Source organism: Embiotoca jacksoni, unplaced genomic scaffold (assembly GCF_022577435.1).
Source record: "Embiotoca jacksoni isolate LCO1_2020_lvr unplaced genomic scaffold, fEmbJac1.0.p SCAF_8, whole genome shotgun sequence".
Classification (NCBI taxonomy): Eukaryota; Metazoa; Chordata; class Actinopteri; family Embiotocidae; genus Embiotoca; species Embiotoca jacksoni.
Genome location: NW_027185436.1, coordinates 7,735,642 through 7,755,743, shown reverse-complemented (window position 1 = coordinate 7,755,743; position 20,102 = coordinate 7,735,642). Strand labels below are relative to the sequence as shown.

Genomic DNA, 20,102 nt, shown 5'->3' with positions numbered 1-20,102 from the left:
AAGGAATCGTGTGTTTTGGAAGTGTTTTTTTTTTCCTTTGCTTTCTTGAGACCACAAAGTTTACCCAAAAAACAAACGACCAAACAGAGAGACCCAGTCGGCTGTGCAATTGTCTATCTATGATAAGTACGCTGGAGGCGTATTTACAGGAAAATCGATTCTTTCAGTGGTGCTGGTCGTCATTACTCTGAGTCGCACTGCAACCACGCTGCAGGTTATCTGACTTCGACAAACAAATCCAGGAAAAGCACATTCATGTGAAACCTAATCTCTCAAATCGAGTTAGAGCACATTCTGTAAGGCCCGAAACAAGACATACGTGTACAGAAACAAACAACAGGAGGCAGAAATCATATTTTATAAAGTGTGTGCGCACAGCGTTACATAACAGCTGTGTTTTTCAGAGGGCTGACGCCTTAAGGCCAATCACATATGTATCCAGTTTACATAAGAATGAAATGCCTAAAAAAATATTTTCTGAAGGTTGCCCAACGCCCATAAATCGGAGAGGGCTTCCCGTTTTTCTGTGCTCAAATAAATGCCAGAAGGTGGCAACAAAGAAAACAAGAAGTGTGTTTTCAAAGTAAGCAGGGTCAGTAGTTGGATGACGTCAGGGGCTCAAGGTCTGGGTTCCTCAGCGTTCAGCAGTCGTGACAGTCTAGTGACGGGGAGGAAACAGCCTGTGGTACACTGAAGTTTTTTTTTTTACTTAAGCAGATTCAAATGTTGAAAATCCCAATGCGCAAACACCAAGCCCATGCAGCTACTTCATGATGAAACTGACAGCTCAGGTTTAAGTGCAGTATAAGTCTGCCCCCGCCTGCTGAGTAACACCACCCACCTGGGCATGATGACGGCAGCGGCAGAGCTGTTTGTTTGGATTTGTCTCTAATCCATTTTTAACATCCTACAGTTTGATTTGTTTGAAAGGTTCGATTACAACAAAGTTGTGTATTGCTTGGAGGGCATGTCCTGATTGTGAAGCTAATATTAAAGGTAATAGAGATAGATTTTTTTTTTTTTTTGGTAATTTTTAATGACAAAAGTAGCAACAAAAATGTGTGTGGGTTGCCTTTTCATGCAACTGAGCAGTGTTGATTTCCAGGAGACTCTAAACGGGGCCATAAGACCTGCAGGCCAAGGTCAAGGGACCTTTGGAGTTAGCTGAGCTACCATGAGCACAAGTAAGCTAGATCTACCCTCATGTTTGCTAATAATGTCATTGGGCCTCATTCACCAACCGTGATTAAGAAGAAATGTATTCTTAAATCCCATTTACGCAGATTTAAAAAAAATTCTGGCATTCACCGACGTTTTCTTATTTGGGGATTTTTTTTTTTCCTTGGGTAACATCACGCATCTGAGTGCCGACATGTTTATGCCAAATATTTTTTTTTGTGTGTGTTTTTTCTTCTACAGTTGTAGTATTTAATCGACGGTGATATTTTTTTTTTAGATTTAAAATGTTGATAATTATTTGTATTACTTTACAAAGCATCATGGTTTTGAACAATCACTACACTCACACTCCAACGACTGCACGACAGTTGTGTCTCTCAGGTTTGACAGCAATCCATTGCTTGTTAGGTAAACAGGATCTGGGTGCAGGTCTGGAGGTGCTGTTGCGGGAGCGTACAGTCTGCGAGCAGCTGGTTATTTTTACATAATTGGTTTTGAGCCGTCCTGCTGAGACGACGTCCAACTGAACGAGAAATCTCATCCCGTGCATCTTTTTTCATTATTTGACTTCCAGTATTTACGCTACGCTGTTAAATATGACAGCGCTCTTTCTGTTCACTTCCTGCAGCGGCACCTCCGCTTCAGAACTACTGTAGTTGTTTTATGGGCATCGGCAGGGCGTGTACCGATAATAATTAGAGGCAACTAGCACGCGCTTTCGAGGATTCATCACTATAAGAGCACAAGTGCGAACAAATCCGGGGCTTTAGAGCACCTGGTGAATCTGATGTAGACTTTTTCTTAGGACATTTCTTGAGAACGAATTTATGAAAAATCTTAAAAAGATGTTGGCGAATGAGGCCCATTGTTCCCAGAATATTTGTACCCAAACCAAAAAATAAATCTAACAATTGTATCATATTTTAACATAAACTCTGAAACTATTGTAACCGAACGTCCTGGGTTCGTGTAACGGGGCACTTATAAGAATATAAGAAACGGAGTCGGGAAGCCCACGGCTTCTCTCTGTTGTTTGTCCTCGCTCTCTTGACCAGAGGCGGGAGTTGCCTTGCCTCTACGGCAACCCTGAGGGGACACGTCATCTCTAATGCAAACAATAAACACGAGACGGTCTATTACACTATTTTTGACAAACTGAATGACGATATCCTACTAACAATGTAAACAGCATCCAGCTCACACTATAACGTGAACGTTGCATGCAGCTTTAATACAACAGATGCAGCTCACAGTTCACAAACATGGGTACATTTCAGGATACTAATGTTTTGACGACATGTTGTTAATATGAAGTTAACATCTGAAACACATGTAACACGTATCACAGCAAAGTGTGTAATAAACATGAAGACCCACTGGAGAGCATCATGTCAGTGTTTACAGCCTTGCCTAAAGAGGTGTTGGAAACCTTGTGCTTAAGGGCAACAGAAACAAGGGGACAAGCATGTTATTAGGGTTGGGGGGGGGGGGACACCTGGCTCACACTAAACACAAGCGAACACAAAAATACAAAAGTCTGGTAAATTCAGAAAATTACATTGTTTTACTGCAATACAGCCTTTGAAACCAGGAAAAGACAAGTTACACCATATCCCGATATTATGTATCCAAAAGACAATCGTCTCATATGATTAATATACTATTGGCATACAGCTCTCCCCTATGAAAAATTTATGAAAACCTGCAATTATGTGAGACCTCAACTTCTTCCTTTTAATTCTCTTGAAAAAGAATCAAATCTAAATGTTTAGATGGAGAAATTTCTGATTCCAGTTTTTTTTTTGGTTTTTTTTTGGTTTTTTTGTTATTGATCAGGTTAACAACAGAAACATAATGAATTATTAGCGAATGATGCTCATATTTTTGAAAGATGTTTGACTTTTTGTTTAAATTAGCATGAAAGGTGCTGTAAGGTTATCAACATTAGACCTGACAATAATTGGTTAGACTCTGGCAGTATTTGACATTTTGTTCATTTTTATTCCTAATTATGAAACAAACAAAGATTGTGTCTTGATCCCAAATCAATCCTAATATGAGAGAATTGTTGGGAAATAAATGTAGCATAAGCTTTTACAGAATTAATTTTATTTCGCTGGTATGTCAAACCAGAGTACTTTTTCTACTATTATATTATGTCCTAGATTAACTTTTTTATAATTGTAAATATACATTGCTCCTGCCCTTGGTTGCACTTGGTATGCTTTCTAAATATTATTTTATTTTTGTTTTGTTTCATTTCATGTTTCTGTTTTACAAAGAACTACTATGTCTAAAATATTGTAGCATAACTGTTATGACCATCAATTCCTCTGGATACAAGCCTCAACTTATTGTTGAAATAGACACAATTTTATTTTGTCATTTTAATATTTAATTATTTGCCTTTTTTGAGAGCACAATGTACAGTCTCTGGCCTTCTTAGGGTTTCATTTTTGTTTATTTCCTCAAAATCGCCTAACCATGCTCTCCAACATGGTTCAGGTTGGACACAAAATATGTCCAAGGCCTTTCCTGAACACAGTGAACAGCTGATGATGGCTGTGAAGTGAACTCAAGGGGAGGGACAGAGCCCTGCAGGAAGCTTGGAGGCTGAGCCTCATTTCAATGAAGTCACTGGTGTCTGATGTCTGCTTTTATCGCTCTGTTCTTATGAGTAAAGCCTGCTTGTGTCTTGCAGTTAGCTGATGATCTGATAAGGAAACAGCACTGAGCTGCCTGTAACCACAGCAGCAGACAGAGGATGCTGTGGAGGGGGCTGTGGAGGGGGCTGAAAGTTTTCAGATAACTTGGAAACAGCTTTTTTTTTTCTTTTTCTTTTTTTTCTATTTTGACAATGTTGCTCAAACTTCTTTCAAGAGCAACTAAGTTTCCTGCTCTGGACTGGAAATACCGACATTAAGAAGAGTTGTTTCACTCGTCGTGAAGTGCGTTTGGACACAACAATGAATAACCACTCGATGACAGGGAGGACCATGGTCCCGACCATTCCATCCATTATGTTCATTTTCGGGGTGGTTGGAAATGTCATCGCCATCGTGGTTCTTTGTAAATCTCGCAAAGAACAGAAAGAGACGACGTTTTACACGCTGGTGTGCGGGCTGGCAATCACAGACCTCCTGGGCACGCTGCTGGCCAGTCCGGTCACCATCGCCATTTATGTGAAAGGATCGTGGCCCGGCGAGGACCCGCTGTGCCAGTACTTTGGATTCACCATGCTCTTCTTCTCTCTGGCAGGGCTCAGCATTATCTGTGCCATGTCGGTGGAGAGATACATTGCTATAAACCATGCCTACTTCTATAATGAATATGTGGACCAAAAACTGGCCGGCTTGACTCTCGTAGCGATCTACATCTCCAACGCGCTTTTCTGCGCTCTGCCGAGTGTGGGCTTCGGACAGGTGAAGAAACAATACCCGCAAACCTGGTGTTTTCTAGAGTGGAGGAGCAACAACACCAGCGATGCCACCTACTCCTACATGTATGCGGGTTTCAGCTCTTTGCTTATTCTCGCCACTGTTATATGTAACGTGCTGGTGTGTGTGGCTTTGATCCGGATGCACCGGCGCTTCGTGCGCAGGATGTCGCTAGGGACAGATCTGGGGCGCAACGTGGACCCGCGGAGGAGAGGACGCAGCTTTGGGCGTTTGGCCGGTGCAGAGATTCAGATGGTCATTCTGCTCATAGGCACATCGGCAGTGGTGCTCATCTGCGCCATCCCACTTGTAGTAAGTTATTTTTTGTCTGCGCTGCCTCTAACCATTAGGCATGTTTTACGCACGTCTCTTTTACACTTAAATGCAGCTTTTGGGACATAGAACTATTTCGTCTTGTAAAGTGATCAAAATTTGAGTACATGATTTGAAAGCCACGTTAAGACTTAATGCACAGGTCTTATTACAGTTAGTTTTAAGCATGGAACAAATGTATTCATGCAGTCTGATCTAAATCCAAGTGCATGATCAGAGAGAAAAGTTCCAACTCATCTCTTTTAAATGTGAATTACTTTCCCCTCCCTCTCATGTTTTCATAGTGGCCTCTTAACACACAGACACACACATGTACATCTAAACCTACACTACATCTATCCATTCAGTCACTATTTTATTCTCCCTTGCAGGCTCAGGTGTTTTTGAACCAGCTTTATAAAACTCCAGTGGAGCTGCAGCTTGACAAAAACCCTGATCTACGAGCGATACGCTTCGCCTCCTTCAACCCTATTCTTGACCCCTGGATCTACATCCTGCTCCGCAAGGCTGTTCTCCTCAAGCTCATTGAGAAAATCAAGTGTCTGTTTTGTAAAATGGGAGCAAGGAGGCAACAGAGACAAGGAAATTTCCACTGTATAGATGCTCATCAGCTCTCCTCGGTCATCTCGAACCGGGACTCTCACTCCTCGGTGTCCCATGACCTGCGAGATGTAACCAGCAGCTTCCAGACCTTCCTCTACCTGCCAGAAGGAATGGAGGTGTACACAGGAACCTGTCATAAGGCAGACAGACTCTCTGGTTCACATCCTTCTTCAAGAAGAAACTCACGAGCTTCTTATTCATCTGAGAAGAGCAGAACTGAGGCTCAGACCCGAAAAGGGTCCAATGCAATCACAGAGCTTTCAGCTCCTCCCTGCCCAAAAGATCCTGCACTTCAGGTGACGTTGAGCACCGAGACAGTGGAGGAGAAATGCATCTGACTCGACTCTGAATCAGAAGAAAGTTCTCAGATTGAAGGTAGATTGTCTGCTGAATTCGTTCTCCACAATAGAGCTTTTAAACCTCTGAAAAAACAGGGGAAGGCACATAAAAATGACTCTTCAAGTGAAGTCGGACACATAAAGGGAAAAAGATAGAAGTGCTGCGAGCTTTATCGCCCTGTTCTCTGTTTCAGCACCCAGCTACCTCAGAGATGACTATCTGTGACTTGTGTGAACAGATCTTATCATTTTGCCCAAGACAAAGATGTTAAACACAGATCCTTGATGGAAAAACTTATCCTTCCTAATTTGATCTACTTTGTTCAATCATTGTGGAAAACTTTAACGGCCAGTAATTTAAAACAATTGACTCAAGCTTGTGGTCAATATGATAAATGAAACATTGTGAATGTGATTCTTATGAGTAATCAATGGCATGTGTGCTGCCATTGTAAGAATTGATTCCTCTAACAAACTCCATTGTGCTGTGCTTATTGAGGGACATATTGTGTTAGTTCCATGACTAATGTACCCTACAGTTTTAAAATGTGGTGAATGCACATTTTTGTTCCTCGGCCCTGGAATACACGCAAATATGTCATCTCACATTATAAAAAGCTTAGTTTTCCATCTTACAGTGAGGGTACAAAGATTCCTCTGCCACAACAGACTAGGAATCTTGAACATAATTTCAGAGAAGGTGATGTAAATCAGTGAACAGATGGTGATTAATGTGGAGTATTAAGCTGTCAGCTTGAGAAAAATAATGTTCTAAATGATCATTGTTGTGTCAAACTTTTTTTGTAATAAAATTATTCTTCTCTAGGAGAAGGTTCTAGTTAATAAAACTCTAGAGGGGTTACCAGTCCAAAAGAAGTATTTAAGCAAAGTCCTAAATTTTAGTTTGACCAGTACTCATGCTCATGAATTACTTTTCCAGGAATACAATCCAGGAAATCAGCACTCAATTTAATAAAGAACATTTTTACAAAATTGTATGTATCCCTTGGGGCTGTTACTAAGACTTTTCATTTGTAATCATTCTCAATTAATGTATTGTCTAAATGTGTGACATTGTAAAATAATAATAATAATAATAATAATAATAATAATAATAATAATTTCCATATATCAGCTTCCAGGAGCCCAATGTGACAACTTTAAATTGTTCCTAAAGTCCAAAAGTAAAATATATTCTGTTTCCATTATGGTGAAACTGAGAAAATCAGACAATACTGTAATTTAAGAAGCTGGTACCAGCAGGTCTGCGGCATTAGCGCTTGAAAATAAACAGCCCTCAAATGAATTAGACAAGAAAACCCAAGGTTATTTAATTCTAGGTCAAAATTGAAATCCTCAAATTTGTAAGAGTGCTTTTAATTTGTCAAATAAGAATATATATTTATCATAGTATCATCAGAACAGTTTTTGTGATCCTGTTCTTTGCTGCACTTTTCCTAAATGCCAGAATTTCCCTTTTTAGTGTCTTATAATATTCATTGACACCTGCTGCTGCTGTCTCACATATACAGCATATAACAGCCTAAACTTTTGAACTTGTTGTTGTCTAGGTTTCAGCAGCTTTGAAGCACACAGTCCGCCTCCTTTTCTTCCATTATTAAATGTTCTCCAATTGCAGCTTAATGTCAGGGATTCCATTTCTGGTTTCTCTTGTTGTGGATACATTTAGAAAAGCTTGTTTGTGTGCAGAAAGGCTGAGAATGATGCCCCTCGAGATTGTACAGTATGATATTTGGTTGAAGTTAGAGTGGCCTATTAACAAGGTCTTTTAATTTATTTTTGATCTTTAAATTATGCACTTTATTTTGTATTTTGTTTAGATTTGAATCCATAATGAAATATGTGGACATATAGCGGAAAATTGTTTTTCTATTTGATGTTGTATCACTTTTGTAAACATGACTCATGAAATATGCCAAAACTGCGCACTGAGAACTGAGAATTTATGTGTGGTCAGGAATACAAATGTGTACATTTCATAATGCAGCTGTAAGTAAACTCCTGTGCTATTGTTTCACAGCAGACATAGCCTTTGACTTGTTATCATATGTTGTCACCATAAAGCGGAATTTCATAATTAGAGCACCAAGTTTCTCACACTCCCTTTTTTTCCTGATTAGATCTGGTGAGATCACCTCATGACCCCCATTAGCTCAGACAAACGACCCTGAGATTAGCATGCTGTCACTTTTCCAACGTTTACAGACAAATAAACAATATCTAACACACGGGTTAGGTTACTTAAAAAAACAACTCTTGATCTCAGTAACGTCAAATATCTATTTCCAGACACAGAGAAATAGAGACAAACAGTAAATCTTCGTTCTAATGGGAAAAAAAATTTTTAAATCAGGGTCTCAGGAAATAGACCTGGCCGAGAGAGCTTCTTCCCTGAAACAATAAACACAATCTAAGTCTCCAATTCAGTGCAATTGAGGTTAAACAAGCACTGCAGTGGCTTAGGCAAACACGTAGCCTAAAAGACAGTGTCAGAGTATCTTCCAGACTCTGGGAACAACACGAAGTAATCAAATTAAACTGAGAAAAATTGGATCTTACAGTAGCGGGTCACTGAGATGCATATGGAACAATTCATGAAACTTCTCTGCAATTTGATCGTCTTTGCTCCGAAGAGTCTGCAGCACTTAATTAAATGTATAAATGGACAACCGGTGACGCTGATATTTACCATCTGTGTGAACAAGTGTACACTGACATCCTGTACAAAAAAGCTGCACACTGACCTCACACAGGTTTAAACCTGTCCACTCTATATTTCAGCGGCAAATGGGGATTACGTTTTAGTTTTTTTTGTTTTTTGAAGGGGTGGGGGGGGGATCCTTAGTGATAAACAACTTGACAATGTATGCTGTTACAGAGCTGTCACGCTGCTTTACATCAGAGGGGTCCTTCAGTGATTCTCTGTTACCTCTGAGCTGATTGATAAACAGCAGAAAGCACCTGCTGCTCCACCACGTCTGCTGTCCCCGTCAGTTGAAGAAGACACAAAACAATCGCGGTCTGGACATATACCAGAACCGAACAGATGCGGGAGTCGATAAACATCTCGGAGCCTGCGCTTCATCCCTCCAGTGCTGGAGAAAATTGGAATGAAATGTAATCCAGAAGGAAAAGATGATCCCTGCGCTGTGTTTTTAGCAGTTTCTCTCACATTAGTGTGAAGAGCATCCTTTTTTTTTTTTCCATGTGACGTCCATGAAGCAATGAGCTCAGTGGTGGTAATATCCTATTAGAACAGTGAGGCCTTGTTTGGTGATGTATTTTAATGCTCAGCGGGCCATTTCACCCAAATTACTCCAATATATTTTCTCAGAGTTTTGTCTACTGTTGCCTGAAACAGGTTTGATTTGGATTATTTTTTCTGTAGGATTTAGTGCCAAAGGAAACTTCACAGTGAGGTCTCTGGATGGTCCACAGCAGCAGCTGCAGTAATTGTGGAAGGTGTTATATATTTTTTTAAAGGATATTCTTAATGTTATGAACTCCACAAACCCAATCCCATTTCCCTGATTGTATTAAAGGGACACTCAGCCTAATTTTACACATGAAGATCAGTTTAATTATCCTGCATTTGGAACACCACAGTGTTTTCTGGGCCCTGAAGTCATGTCTTGGATGGGCTCTCTTGGATGGGCTGTCTTGGCTTGAGACACCAAATGTTTTACAGAGATGTTACAAATTAGACAGGTGGAATTTTAAAAGCATACGACAGATGTTTACCACACCAGAAATGTCTGTTACCTGGATTGGCATAAATCTCTGTTAAATATCAGCTCAAAATATTTACAGCAAAGTGTCTGTTATTGTAACAAAACATTGAACGTACAAGCTAGATGACAGTGACAACTTCAGTGCACAATAGAAGTTGCTACAAATACCAAAGTGCTTTTTAGGAGGAGAAATCCAACCAAGAAGAGTGGGTAACAGCTAAAGATGATTTATTTTACAATCTGCAGATTAAATCATTTAATTTATTGTGTCAGTTTTGGTTGAGTTCAACAGCTGCGTTGGTGCTTTGGTGTTTTAAATTCACACCTTCGACTGGCTTCCTGTTCACTGCAGCGGCAGCAGCTGGTGCTCGTGGGTGCAGCTGTGTTCAGCCCTGTCTACCATTCCAAAATGATGGAATCTCGGAAACAATGAACCAAAGCTGGTGGTCAGAACATAAAGCTAGATGATCGTTACATCATCTGAGTGAGTCCTGTGATGTTGTCGAAGGGAAAACATACCCCTCCCACTTCCAGGATCCTCATTTCCAGAGCTTGACCATAGAGATGAAAAGTCAGGATAGGTCAGTCCCTGCTGCCCTGATTTAAAATATCTGTCTCTGATAAATCCTCCGACTATAAGGAGGTGCAGTATCAAACTACTGGCCAGCTCCTTTAAAGTAATAGCAGCCATCGCAGCAACTGGTCCGATGAAAAGTTTTTGTATGTTTAGACAACCTCAACATGACGGAGAACCCTAAAGAGTACACATCAGCTACAGTAGTAATGAACCATTGACAATGTGTATTGATTATTTTTTGGGTAAATTATAGCTTTCATTTTCACATCTCGGTACTAATCCAACAGTATCAGCGCTCAGTGCATCCCAGCCGAGCGTTCAGTCCAGTTGGAGACAGCAGTGTGAACGGCCCCTGGGCTCGATGTAGTCCCCATCCTGACTGTGTTTAATCCCACACAAATATACAGAATGAAGAAAGATTTATTTCAAAGGTTTTAAAGCAGAGTTATGTACACCAGCGAGTTCCCATGAAATCAGCAGCTAATTGGTAACTTTGATGTCCACTGTTATATAACACCCAAGCAAATAGGAAAAACTTCACCACATGAGATGACCTGTCAGACTACACAAACACCAATACAAATTTTTAAATAAACATTGTCTGTCATTAAGTATACTTCTAAATCCGTTTTAAAGTGGAGAGAAAAACAGTTGTGTGTTTTCAACAAAATAAAAGCCTTAATGTGTTTACTTATCTGATGAAAAGTTTCTGCTGTGCAGTGTATTGTGTTTCTGAAGTAGACAAGCGTGTCCAATTATTTGAAAGTATTATACCATCTGGCAATAGTGCTGATGTGTGCATGTGTGTCATTGCAATGTGTGTGTGGGGGTGTATTCACGAGGGTCGTATTTATTGACGAATTTTCCAGAGTCCGCAGAAGGTCATTTCTGCAGGTTTAGAGTAATCGGTAATATCCATAAATTTCCAATTCCTATCAGTCATAGACCACTCAGGAACATTTGAGTTGCTTTTGAAAAAAAACAACCTACATATTACAGAGGAAATTGGTTGCAGGGGGTGAAAATTAAACAGTAACAATTGAAATCTTTGAGTCATCTGACACTTTCTGTGGGTTCACATGTGACCAGTGATATCATCCCCTTATACTTAAAACCAAAAGCAACAAGAAGTCTACATATAAAACTATCATAAAGGGAAGGGATGCAAAAGGTAAAAAGATTAAGTCTGCAATTAGTTACATTTAAATAGAAGAATATAACCTTAAGGAACTGCTCTCATCAACACCAAATAGTGTTATTAGGGAGTTTAAAGGTGAGTGTTACAGTCTTCATTCATTCATTCATCCTGGTTACTTGATCTCCATGCGCTAACTCTCAAGGTTGATCAAAAAGCTCTGAGACTGCTCCTGTTGTGCACTGCTCCTGTTGTGCCATGACGTGCATGGAGCAGGAGGAAGCTGCAACCTTTGTGAGTAAATATAAAAAATTTCGTAGCTTGAGCAACATCCCCACTTGAGGTACACACATTTTTGTGACCACTGGTCCGGGCACATCACCAATTTGACCAACTTGAAAAGTTTCGTGTCATATTTTCAGGGAACAGAAAGAAGTTTCAGGGAGCCAAATCTGGCGTGTAGGGGTGGAGGGGAGTGATGAGCGTGATGAGCGTGTTGTTGCAGGGGAGAAACTCACCCGTTTTATCAATGTGCAGTAAGAGGGCATTTCCATTTCTGATTATTAAACTTGTTTGATATTGATGTCAAACTCTAACTATAATGCCACAGAAAACAGAAAAAACATTGATTGATAAAGTTAATCATTTAAAGATGTCATCACATCAGAAAGGCACAATATAGAAGTTGTTTTTAATCTGGTCTCAGCACAAAATGTAATGGTAAACCGTTTCAGGTCCACAGAGAGGTGCTCAGACAGAGAGTCACGTGTCCACGCATACTGGAAGAGCAGCATTTCCCAGCTCGAGCTTCTCTCCCTGCCAACTCCGGTGCTTCACTCAGTGATTCATGGAGCTCTCAGCAGATTTTTTTTTCCTTTTTTTTTTACACGCACCTAATATGAGTATGTTTCTCCTTCATTTCTCAAATAATCATTAGCCGCTGCGATCACCTATTACACACTGAGTAGAATTTCCCCTCACTGTTCCTGTGCACCATGAATCATTTATTTCAAAACAGGTTAATTTTGACAGCAGAGCTTCACCAGATACTCTCCGTCTCTGTGCAGGAATCAGATTCATGTGTCTCTGAGGTTTTTCTAATAAATCGCTCTCTGAAACAGCGTTGATGGCTTAAACCTGCTCATATAATCATTTGTTTTCAAATTTCAGCACCTCATAACTCAAACCCAGTTGCTGAGTGTACTGAATTTCAAACCAATTTATTAATCACATACTGCATTACTTGGAAAGAAAATATCGTTATAAACCTGGTTTTACTTTAATTGTCGTCACCTATTGTCAGTGTTATTTTTATTGTTGTTTTCAACTATTGATAATTTACCTCAAACAAAAAAATATGGTTCATAACAGTGTTAGACACAAACTCAAGTTTTACCTGAAAAAAAAACCCAGGTTTGTTGTTAGTTGTACACAATGATATGGTTCTGATATTTAGAACTGAAAAGGATGCTATAGTAGAAACAATCAGTAAAAAAATATTGACATATGAAACATATAATTTGTTTAGTCGATGCTCTGAAGTTACTCTTGTAATTGTAACACTATCTCTGAGTCACAGTTGGTACTTAATAGTTTCTTCTCACCGGTACTGGGTAAAGTGACTTAATCAGGGTTATTTTGACTTAATTTGTAGTGTGAATGTTTCTTGGGATACTGTCATTCCTCCACAACTTCAGTTATGAGTCACTAGTTTCTTGCTGCTGCCACAATGATCATTTTTTTCTGTTGGCTGTTTGAAAACTGCCTGCATATTGTCAGTTGTGTCTCTGAGCATGAATGGCGTGCTTGGGAACTTCTGGTGAAGGCTGCAGTGTTCCTCCGAAACATGATTTAGTGGAGGGGTCATTTTAGCATATCAAGATACAACAACATGAACAGGCCATAAATCTGCTGCTTTATGTCAACCTGAAATGGTTTCTGAAATCCCTGACTTCAAAAAGGAAAGAAATGAGTGAGAACAGTGCAGTTCTTGGTCTCTAATGAGTAAATTATTCTGAAAACACTCACTGTTAGGTGTGCTATTAATCATAATACAGGTGTATTTTTGCTTGTTTCTATGTGTGTGAGTGTGTTAAACAGCTCAGGTTTCGTCCTTCTTGTGAGTCTTGACTTCAGTTCTTTGCCCCTCACCAAAGGCAATGAGACGCTGTCCTCATTTCCACTGCCCAGACCTGGGCCACTAATTGTTGGTGGTGTGGATCAACATGAGTGTTAAGTGCTTTACCAGCGACTGGGAACGGGGAACAAGTGCGCTTACTTGCACACACACGTATCAGATGTCGCCTCTACTTTTCAGCAGGCAAAAAAGCACCAAAGACATCACGATGTGAAAAAGTGCAGATGTGGAGTGAAGGAATCTGTTTCTGTTGAGCTCTGTCTCTTTGCATACACCACGCTAACACAGCAGAAATTTGCCCATTAAAGTGGGGCTTTCTATAATGGATTTCTTAAAGCTACTCCAGATATCATAACAATTTTTCAAACTGTCCAAAATGGACTGCACCTTTTTTTGCCAACTGTCCAGTTTATCACAGTTTACCGTCAACTCACCCCACATCCTTTTAATACTCTGTCACTAGCTGAAACAGGCTTCACAAGATAAACAGACTGACTGACGTGCCCTGGGCCGTGTTAATCTGAAAACGCATTAAATATCTTCCAGCTTTAAAATGACAGCAAACAAGTCTACAAATACAAGCGAAAGTTGGTATGAATATGTTCTGCCAGATTAAAGGTTTTTCTTTTCAACTGTTTCTGTATTTATCAGTGAGGATCATGAATGCTGCAAAAATAATAATTTAATAACTGTGACATTTACCCCAACAGATGGTTTTGATATATTGCTTACATTGTTATTCCTTAAATTACTCACTTTAATTGAGAAAGATTTATGTTTATCTTACTATCATTTGTCCAACCAGATTTTTTTATCACCTAAAATTCTCCTTTTTAATTATTACATTGTGGACAAGGGGATGCATTATTCATTAATATAGTGGGGGAAGACCATATGTTTGCCTTTACCTATGGAAAAATCCATCATTCACTCACCTTTTCTCTGTCATCTCTGTTTATCTGACTCTCCTCAAGGTGAGTTAAACCATCAAAATCTAGGACATATACGAACAGACAAATAGGTAGAGAAAAATAAAATGTTGTCAGTTTCTGAAACAGCAACAGAACCTTTTGCTTTCATAAAACCTTCAACACTTTTTCTCTCTGTCTCTTTATGCCTAGTCTCCTGCCTGACACGCCCACCTCACCTGCTCTCAGTTCCCTTATCTGTTCACCTGCAGCTGCTCTGTAATCAGTATGTTCGGTTCCTCTCCCCCAGTCTGCCACAACTAGTTGCTGCATCATAAGTTGTTGTCTCTCTCAGCCTTAGTTTTTTTTCTAGTGTTCTGTTTCTTAATCAGATTTTGTCCCTGTCTGGATATTGGACTCTTGTCTCTCGTTTGTCTCTGCTTTCAGTTCACCTGCCTCGTCTTTGCATCTTTAGCAACTGTTTGTGAGTAGTTCTCTATTTAGTTCTCAACCTGCCTCAATGTCATACGTTTGGGTCAGCTCCCTTTTTAACTGTAACACCTTCACACCCAAACAACTGCGTTCAATAATATTGACTGGCTCTTATCAGTCAAAATAAGTGAACCTTTATTCAGGTTAAAGCTTAGTGGAGCTATTATGGGGTTAAATGTGCCTGTTAATAAAAACACAAATGTGGGATCATAATCTGGCCAACATAAACTGCAGCCCAAATCACTCTAAAATATAACGTGCAAGGAAATGTGATTTGCACCCAAAACACTATGAGTGTGCCGGGGCTTTAATTTCTATAGACAAAAAAACAATATATAGGACCAGACATATAAAATTAATTTCTCCAATGAATTTTTTATTTAACTCATACCCTCTCAGCCACAATTGCTACTATTTTTTTCAAGGCCACCTCAGGTGAGGAGACAAGTTGGCTTATTTTCTGGTTGACCATGAAGTTCCTGGTTTGATCTGTAGAACAGCAAGATAAATTGGGGTTGGGATGGTGACGTGTGAGTGCTGACCTCCTCCTCATCACCACCTCTGGGTTGCGTTTCTGAAAATAGACCGTGCCTGTCATTTCCTGGACTCTCCATCAGCTGCAGTAGCTGTTCAATGTTGGTTAAAACAAGTTTATAAAGTTGCTGTAAGTGTACATGCATATATAGCGCTTTGAATAGCTTCAGGGGGTTTACAGTCCATCAAATACACATCGTTGTTGGAGGGAGCAAGATTTGTGTTATTTGTGTTATCGCTGCTTGAAATTGTTCTACCGAGGGGCAGGACTGGAGAAAGATTTGTCTTTTTGTGCCACCGAAGGGCAGTCAAGCAGTGCTGGTGCTTGAAACACCTTTTTAAACTTGGGTTCTCACTCTGTCACCTGTGGGCTACTGTAATAACACAAGCTGTGACCTCTTTCTCTGTTACATAACCACAACACAAACAGGTCACTGTAAGAAGGAACAAACCACCTTAGCCTCATCAAATAAATCAATATTTAGGTTTCACCACGACCTGATCCCCTTTGTCATATCATAATGTGACCACAATCATGGACTCTGAGGCTCTTGGCCGAGCAACATGACAGTGTGTTCTTCACGTATCCTGCTCTGACACTGTACTTCCTCTTCATTTCCTACTGTGCGTCCTCCGTGAACTGTCAGACCCTCCAGAGTGTTTGTTTTGAGAATATTTGCGGAGTGTCTTCTGTGTTGTGGAGCTGCTGCTATGTTATCATGAAGTTCCTTCTGTACAGAATAGAAAATAAACATTTATAGTTTGGGAAACCAATTACGCTTATAATCTAAGGACTATGAAAGGATCTGGAGACTACATCACATACAGAAGCCATTTGAGATTCCCATTGGAATTTACATGGCTTCTTGATGTTTATATCTCTAAAATAAATCATGCTCAAGTCTGTTGATTTTTAAAACTGGTAATGAATCAGGGAGTTGCGGACATGAGGAGTAGAATGATGTTTATTTTCACCACCTTTTTTAAAGAGCCACAAGTCAAGTATATCAGACTCTGTCATGTTCATTAGATGGGATTTTATTATAACCCCTGCAGTTTAAATTGCTTAAAGGGTCACTGTATATGATTTTATGGATATCTATTAATGGGATACAATATTCATAATTAATTATGTTTTCATTAGAATATAATCACCTGAAACTAAGAATTGTAGGTTTTTGGTTACCTAAGAAGGAGCTTTTCATATCTAGACTAAATGGGTCCTTGTCCATGGAGCACACCATGTTGCACATTTAATATTTTTCATGTTTTGCAGCCAACAAAGATCCTTGCATGTTGCAAGGACCGGATGAGGGAAGGGGTGTTCTCGTTGGTAGCAATCTGCAACCTCATCACTAGATGCCACTAAATCCTCCACACTGCTCCTTTTTAAGAAGTTAAACTACAACAATTTGAATTTAAGGAATAATACCAACAGTCATTATGCAACCTCTGCAAATTCCTTTAAGACACAGCAACAGAATAAATCATATTTTAGGCTCAGGGAAAATTGTAAAATGCTCTTGCTCTTTTGGTGCCCTTTATGTTGTTGAATTTTAAAAAGGTGTCTAATTAAATCTAGCACATATCATTTTTTAAATGATGCTAGTTATTTTGATAAGTTGATACAAGAATTTGTTCATTTTGCCTCCACACGCAGCCTTTTGTCTACATTGTTGCTTACCTTGGTTTTGAAAATATACCGTTTCCTATCTTTTTAACAAAGTTTTGTAAACCCCGTTTGTTTTATCATTTACTTCCAAACAGTAAACGGCTTTAACTTTTTATAACTGACTAACTGCAGCGGTGTTATATGTTGCCTCCCTTTCCATCATGTTTGAAGTTGCTAATTGCTTTAAATGTTTTAAATTGTTTTTTCATGTAATTTAACAGCACTTTGAGGTGCATTTTGTTTGAGAGGTTCCACATCAATCAAATTTAATATGATTATCTAAAACTAATCGGTCCATTGTGCCTGAATTTAGTCCAGTCCTGCTCATTCAATTGACGACATCATCCAAGCAGAAAAGTCGGACAAAAAAGTATCACTATGAACATTTTTGCTTTTGGTTTCCCAGTGAACCAAAGCCAGGAGGACAAATATAATTCAAGTGGTATCAGAGTGGCCTTTGATTTGCTCCAGTGATAATAACTGTTTGAATCTATGTTCAAAGAAATGACTGATAAAGGCTGCGTCTAAACTCCAGTATCGGGCCCCTGTGGACACACATGACAGCCGCTCTGCTCCTCTGTAGTCTAAACTGCTTCCTTCACTCTCGATGAATCTGAGAGACCTTGAAAAATTCATCAATTTACTCCAGTCGGCTTGTTTAGATTGTCACGACAAACTTGAAAGACTTGATGGAACTCCTTTTCCTGCATGCATCGCTGATATGCATCTCACAAACATTTCGATGTCCTTATGGTCCTATCATCAAGAAAGGTTACACAGCAGGGGCATCAGTTTGTTCTCTCTTCTCTCTCTTTATCACCAAAAGTGATTTGGGATTCATTATGCTTAGCCTCAGTTATTGTCATGTTATTTGACAGCTGTTTCTCCCGAGTGATTTGTGTTGTCAAAATAAGTCTGTAAAAACTGTTTAAGGATCACCTGAGAGGGAACTTTCTCATTTTGGATTCATCAGTATTGTATCACTGTAGAGAGGAGACAAGGGGAAACAGAAGGAGGAAGATGAGGACAAGGAAGAACATCCAGGCATTCATTGCAGCTGACCACATCATGCCAGGCAAAAATGTCTACTGTACAGCCAAAGGAAACATCAGCAAAAGACAAAGTGACAGGCCAAGTGACAAAAACACTTGGCCAGACAGAAAATGAATACAGGATGAAACCTTTTTATTTCAATTTCCATATTTTTAACCCTCCTGTTCTGCAGCTTTGTTTCGACTGTTGTTGGCATTTGAAGGTTGTTATCTCTTTGGCACTGCTTGTGCCAAAACTCATTTTCTACGTAATGTTCACTTTTATGTTTGTAAAATGCTGGACATGAAGAGCTTCTTTCAATACATACAGTATCTGTATTGCTGTCGTTTTGTGTAAATGGCATTGTTTCGATCAAATGTGTAACAACTGATGAAAAAAAAAAAAAGACTTTGGGGAAAATCCATGAAAAAGGGAAAACAGCTGTTTCTTTTGATAAGTCTGTTACAGTTTGATAATACAACCAGGGCTCATCCTCCATTGAATTGATGTAATTGTGCAAACAAAATACACTTTGAACTCAAAACACAAGTGAAGGTGTTTCCATCTGCTGGCTACAATGAAAACTACACATGAAAACAAAGCCCGCACATGCAGAGGCTGCTTTCTCTTTTGTACAGTAACCCATTTTTTCATTCATCTTAAAATGTTAAAAGCGGATAAACGATTTAGGTGGTTGGGGTGCAGCAAATGTGACTATGATAGTGTGTCCCGTTCTGCTGATTTTAGCTCTTTGTATTATCTACCATTATATAGCCTAATTATCTAATTGTATTAAAGTGGAAAAGTGGGAGCTTGTATTGTGTGAAAAGGTGTTCATACTTAATTACTAAATGTGGACTATCCCCTCACAAAAACCATCAGAGACACCAACAGTTTCTCAGAAGTAATAGTAGTAAAATAACAATTAATACACAGGACACTTAGATCCTAATCCTGAAACATTTCCAAACATTAAGTTCTCATAGCAATCAATCATATTTTTCAGCTAAATAAATAATAAATAAATGAATACGAATTGAGAGTAGATGTGATGAAGCATTTCTAACATCAGTATAGCCATGGTTGCCTTTTCCTGCAGGAACTCAACCCCTTAACTCAATGTTCAAGGAAAAACTCAGACTGGTTTTAAACTTGGTTTCCTGCAATAGTTCATAAATTTATTTATATTAAAGTTTATATTTTCACATTTGTCAACTTTCTGGCCAAAAAGTAGGCTACGTCCTAAAAGTCGAACAAAAATGTGCCAGGTCCTGAGGAGAGCTGCACACGGGGGGAAATATAGCTCGATAGTCTTGAAGCATTTGTTTCAACCCAGACACAATTTTACCAATTCTAACGGACAGTAGTTTGGGGAAAAACAAGTGACTCTCGCCAAAGACTTCAATGTAAAATAGCTTTACAAAACCAATCCGTTTTAAAACACCGGATCAAAATTACTTTAAAAATGACACGACAGCACGGATTATTTTTCCACACTGCCTGCCAAAGAACACGCTGGATAGATAAACAAGTTTATATCTTTATATCGCCCTCTCTGGGGGAAAAGGTTTACCTTACTTAACTCAAGTTTACCCTGTTGCTGAACTCAAGCTTAACTTGCAGGCTTAACTCAAGTTTAACTCAGATGCTTAACTCAAGTTTAAGTGAAGTTTTAAAAAATAATGAGTTGCTGCAGCCTGAAATGAGATCATTAAAACAGTGAAATGCTGTTTACATGTGAATGCATCAGTAATAATACGTTAATGTTAGTCTCTGATTTATAATGTGAATTACTAGAGCATTGAGTACTTTTACTTTTGATCTTTAGGTATATTTCCTGATTACTTATAGGCTACTTGGCATTATTAATGCAGGACTTAGTTTTGTATGGAGTGTTTTATACTGTGGTAGTAGTAAAAACCTGAATACTTCATCCATAATTCCTGTACAGGTATTTTTATCGTGGTATTTTT

General features: G+C 39.2%; 1 protein-coding gene across 1 annotated transcript; it reads left to right on the top strand.

Moving 5' to 3' along the window:
• Positions 1-4,145: 4,145 nt before the first annotated feature.
• Positions 4,146-6,937, top strand: ptger4a (prostaglandin E receptor 4 (subtype EP4) a). Its single transcript, XM_069178531.1, has 2 exons — positions 4,146-4,928; positions 5,321-6,937. Exons 1-2 carry the CDS (start codon positions 4,146-4,148, stop codon positions 5,888-5,890), a joined length of 1,353 nt encoding a protein of 450 aa, XP_069034632.1. The 3' UTR covers positions 5,891-6,937.
• The last annotated feature ends 13,165 nt before the right edge of the window (positions 6,938-20,102 follow it).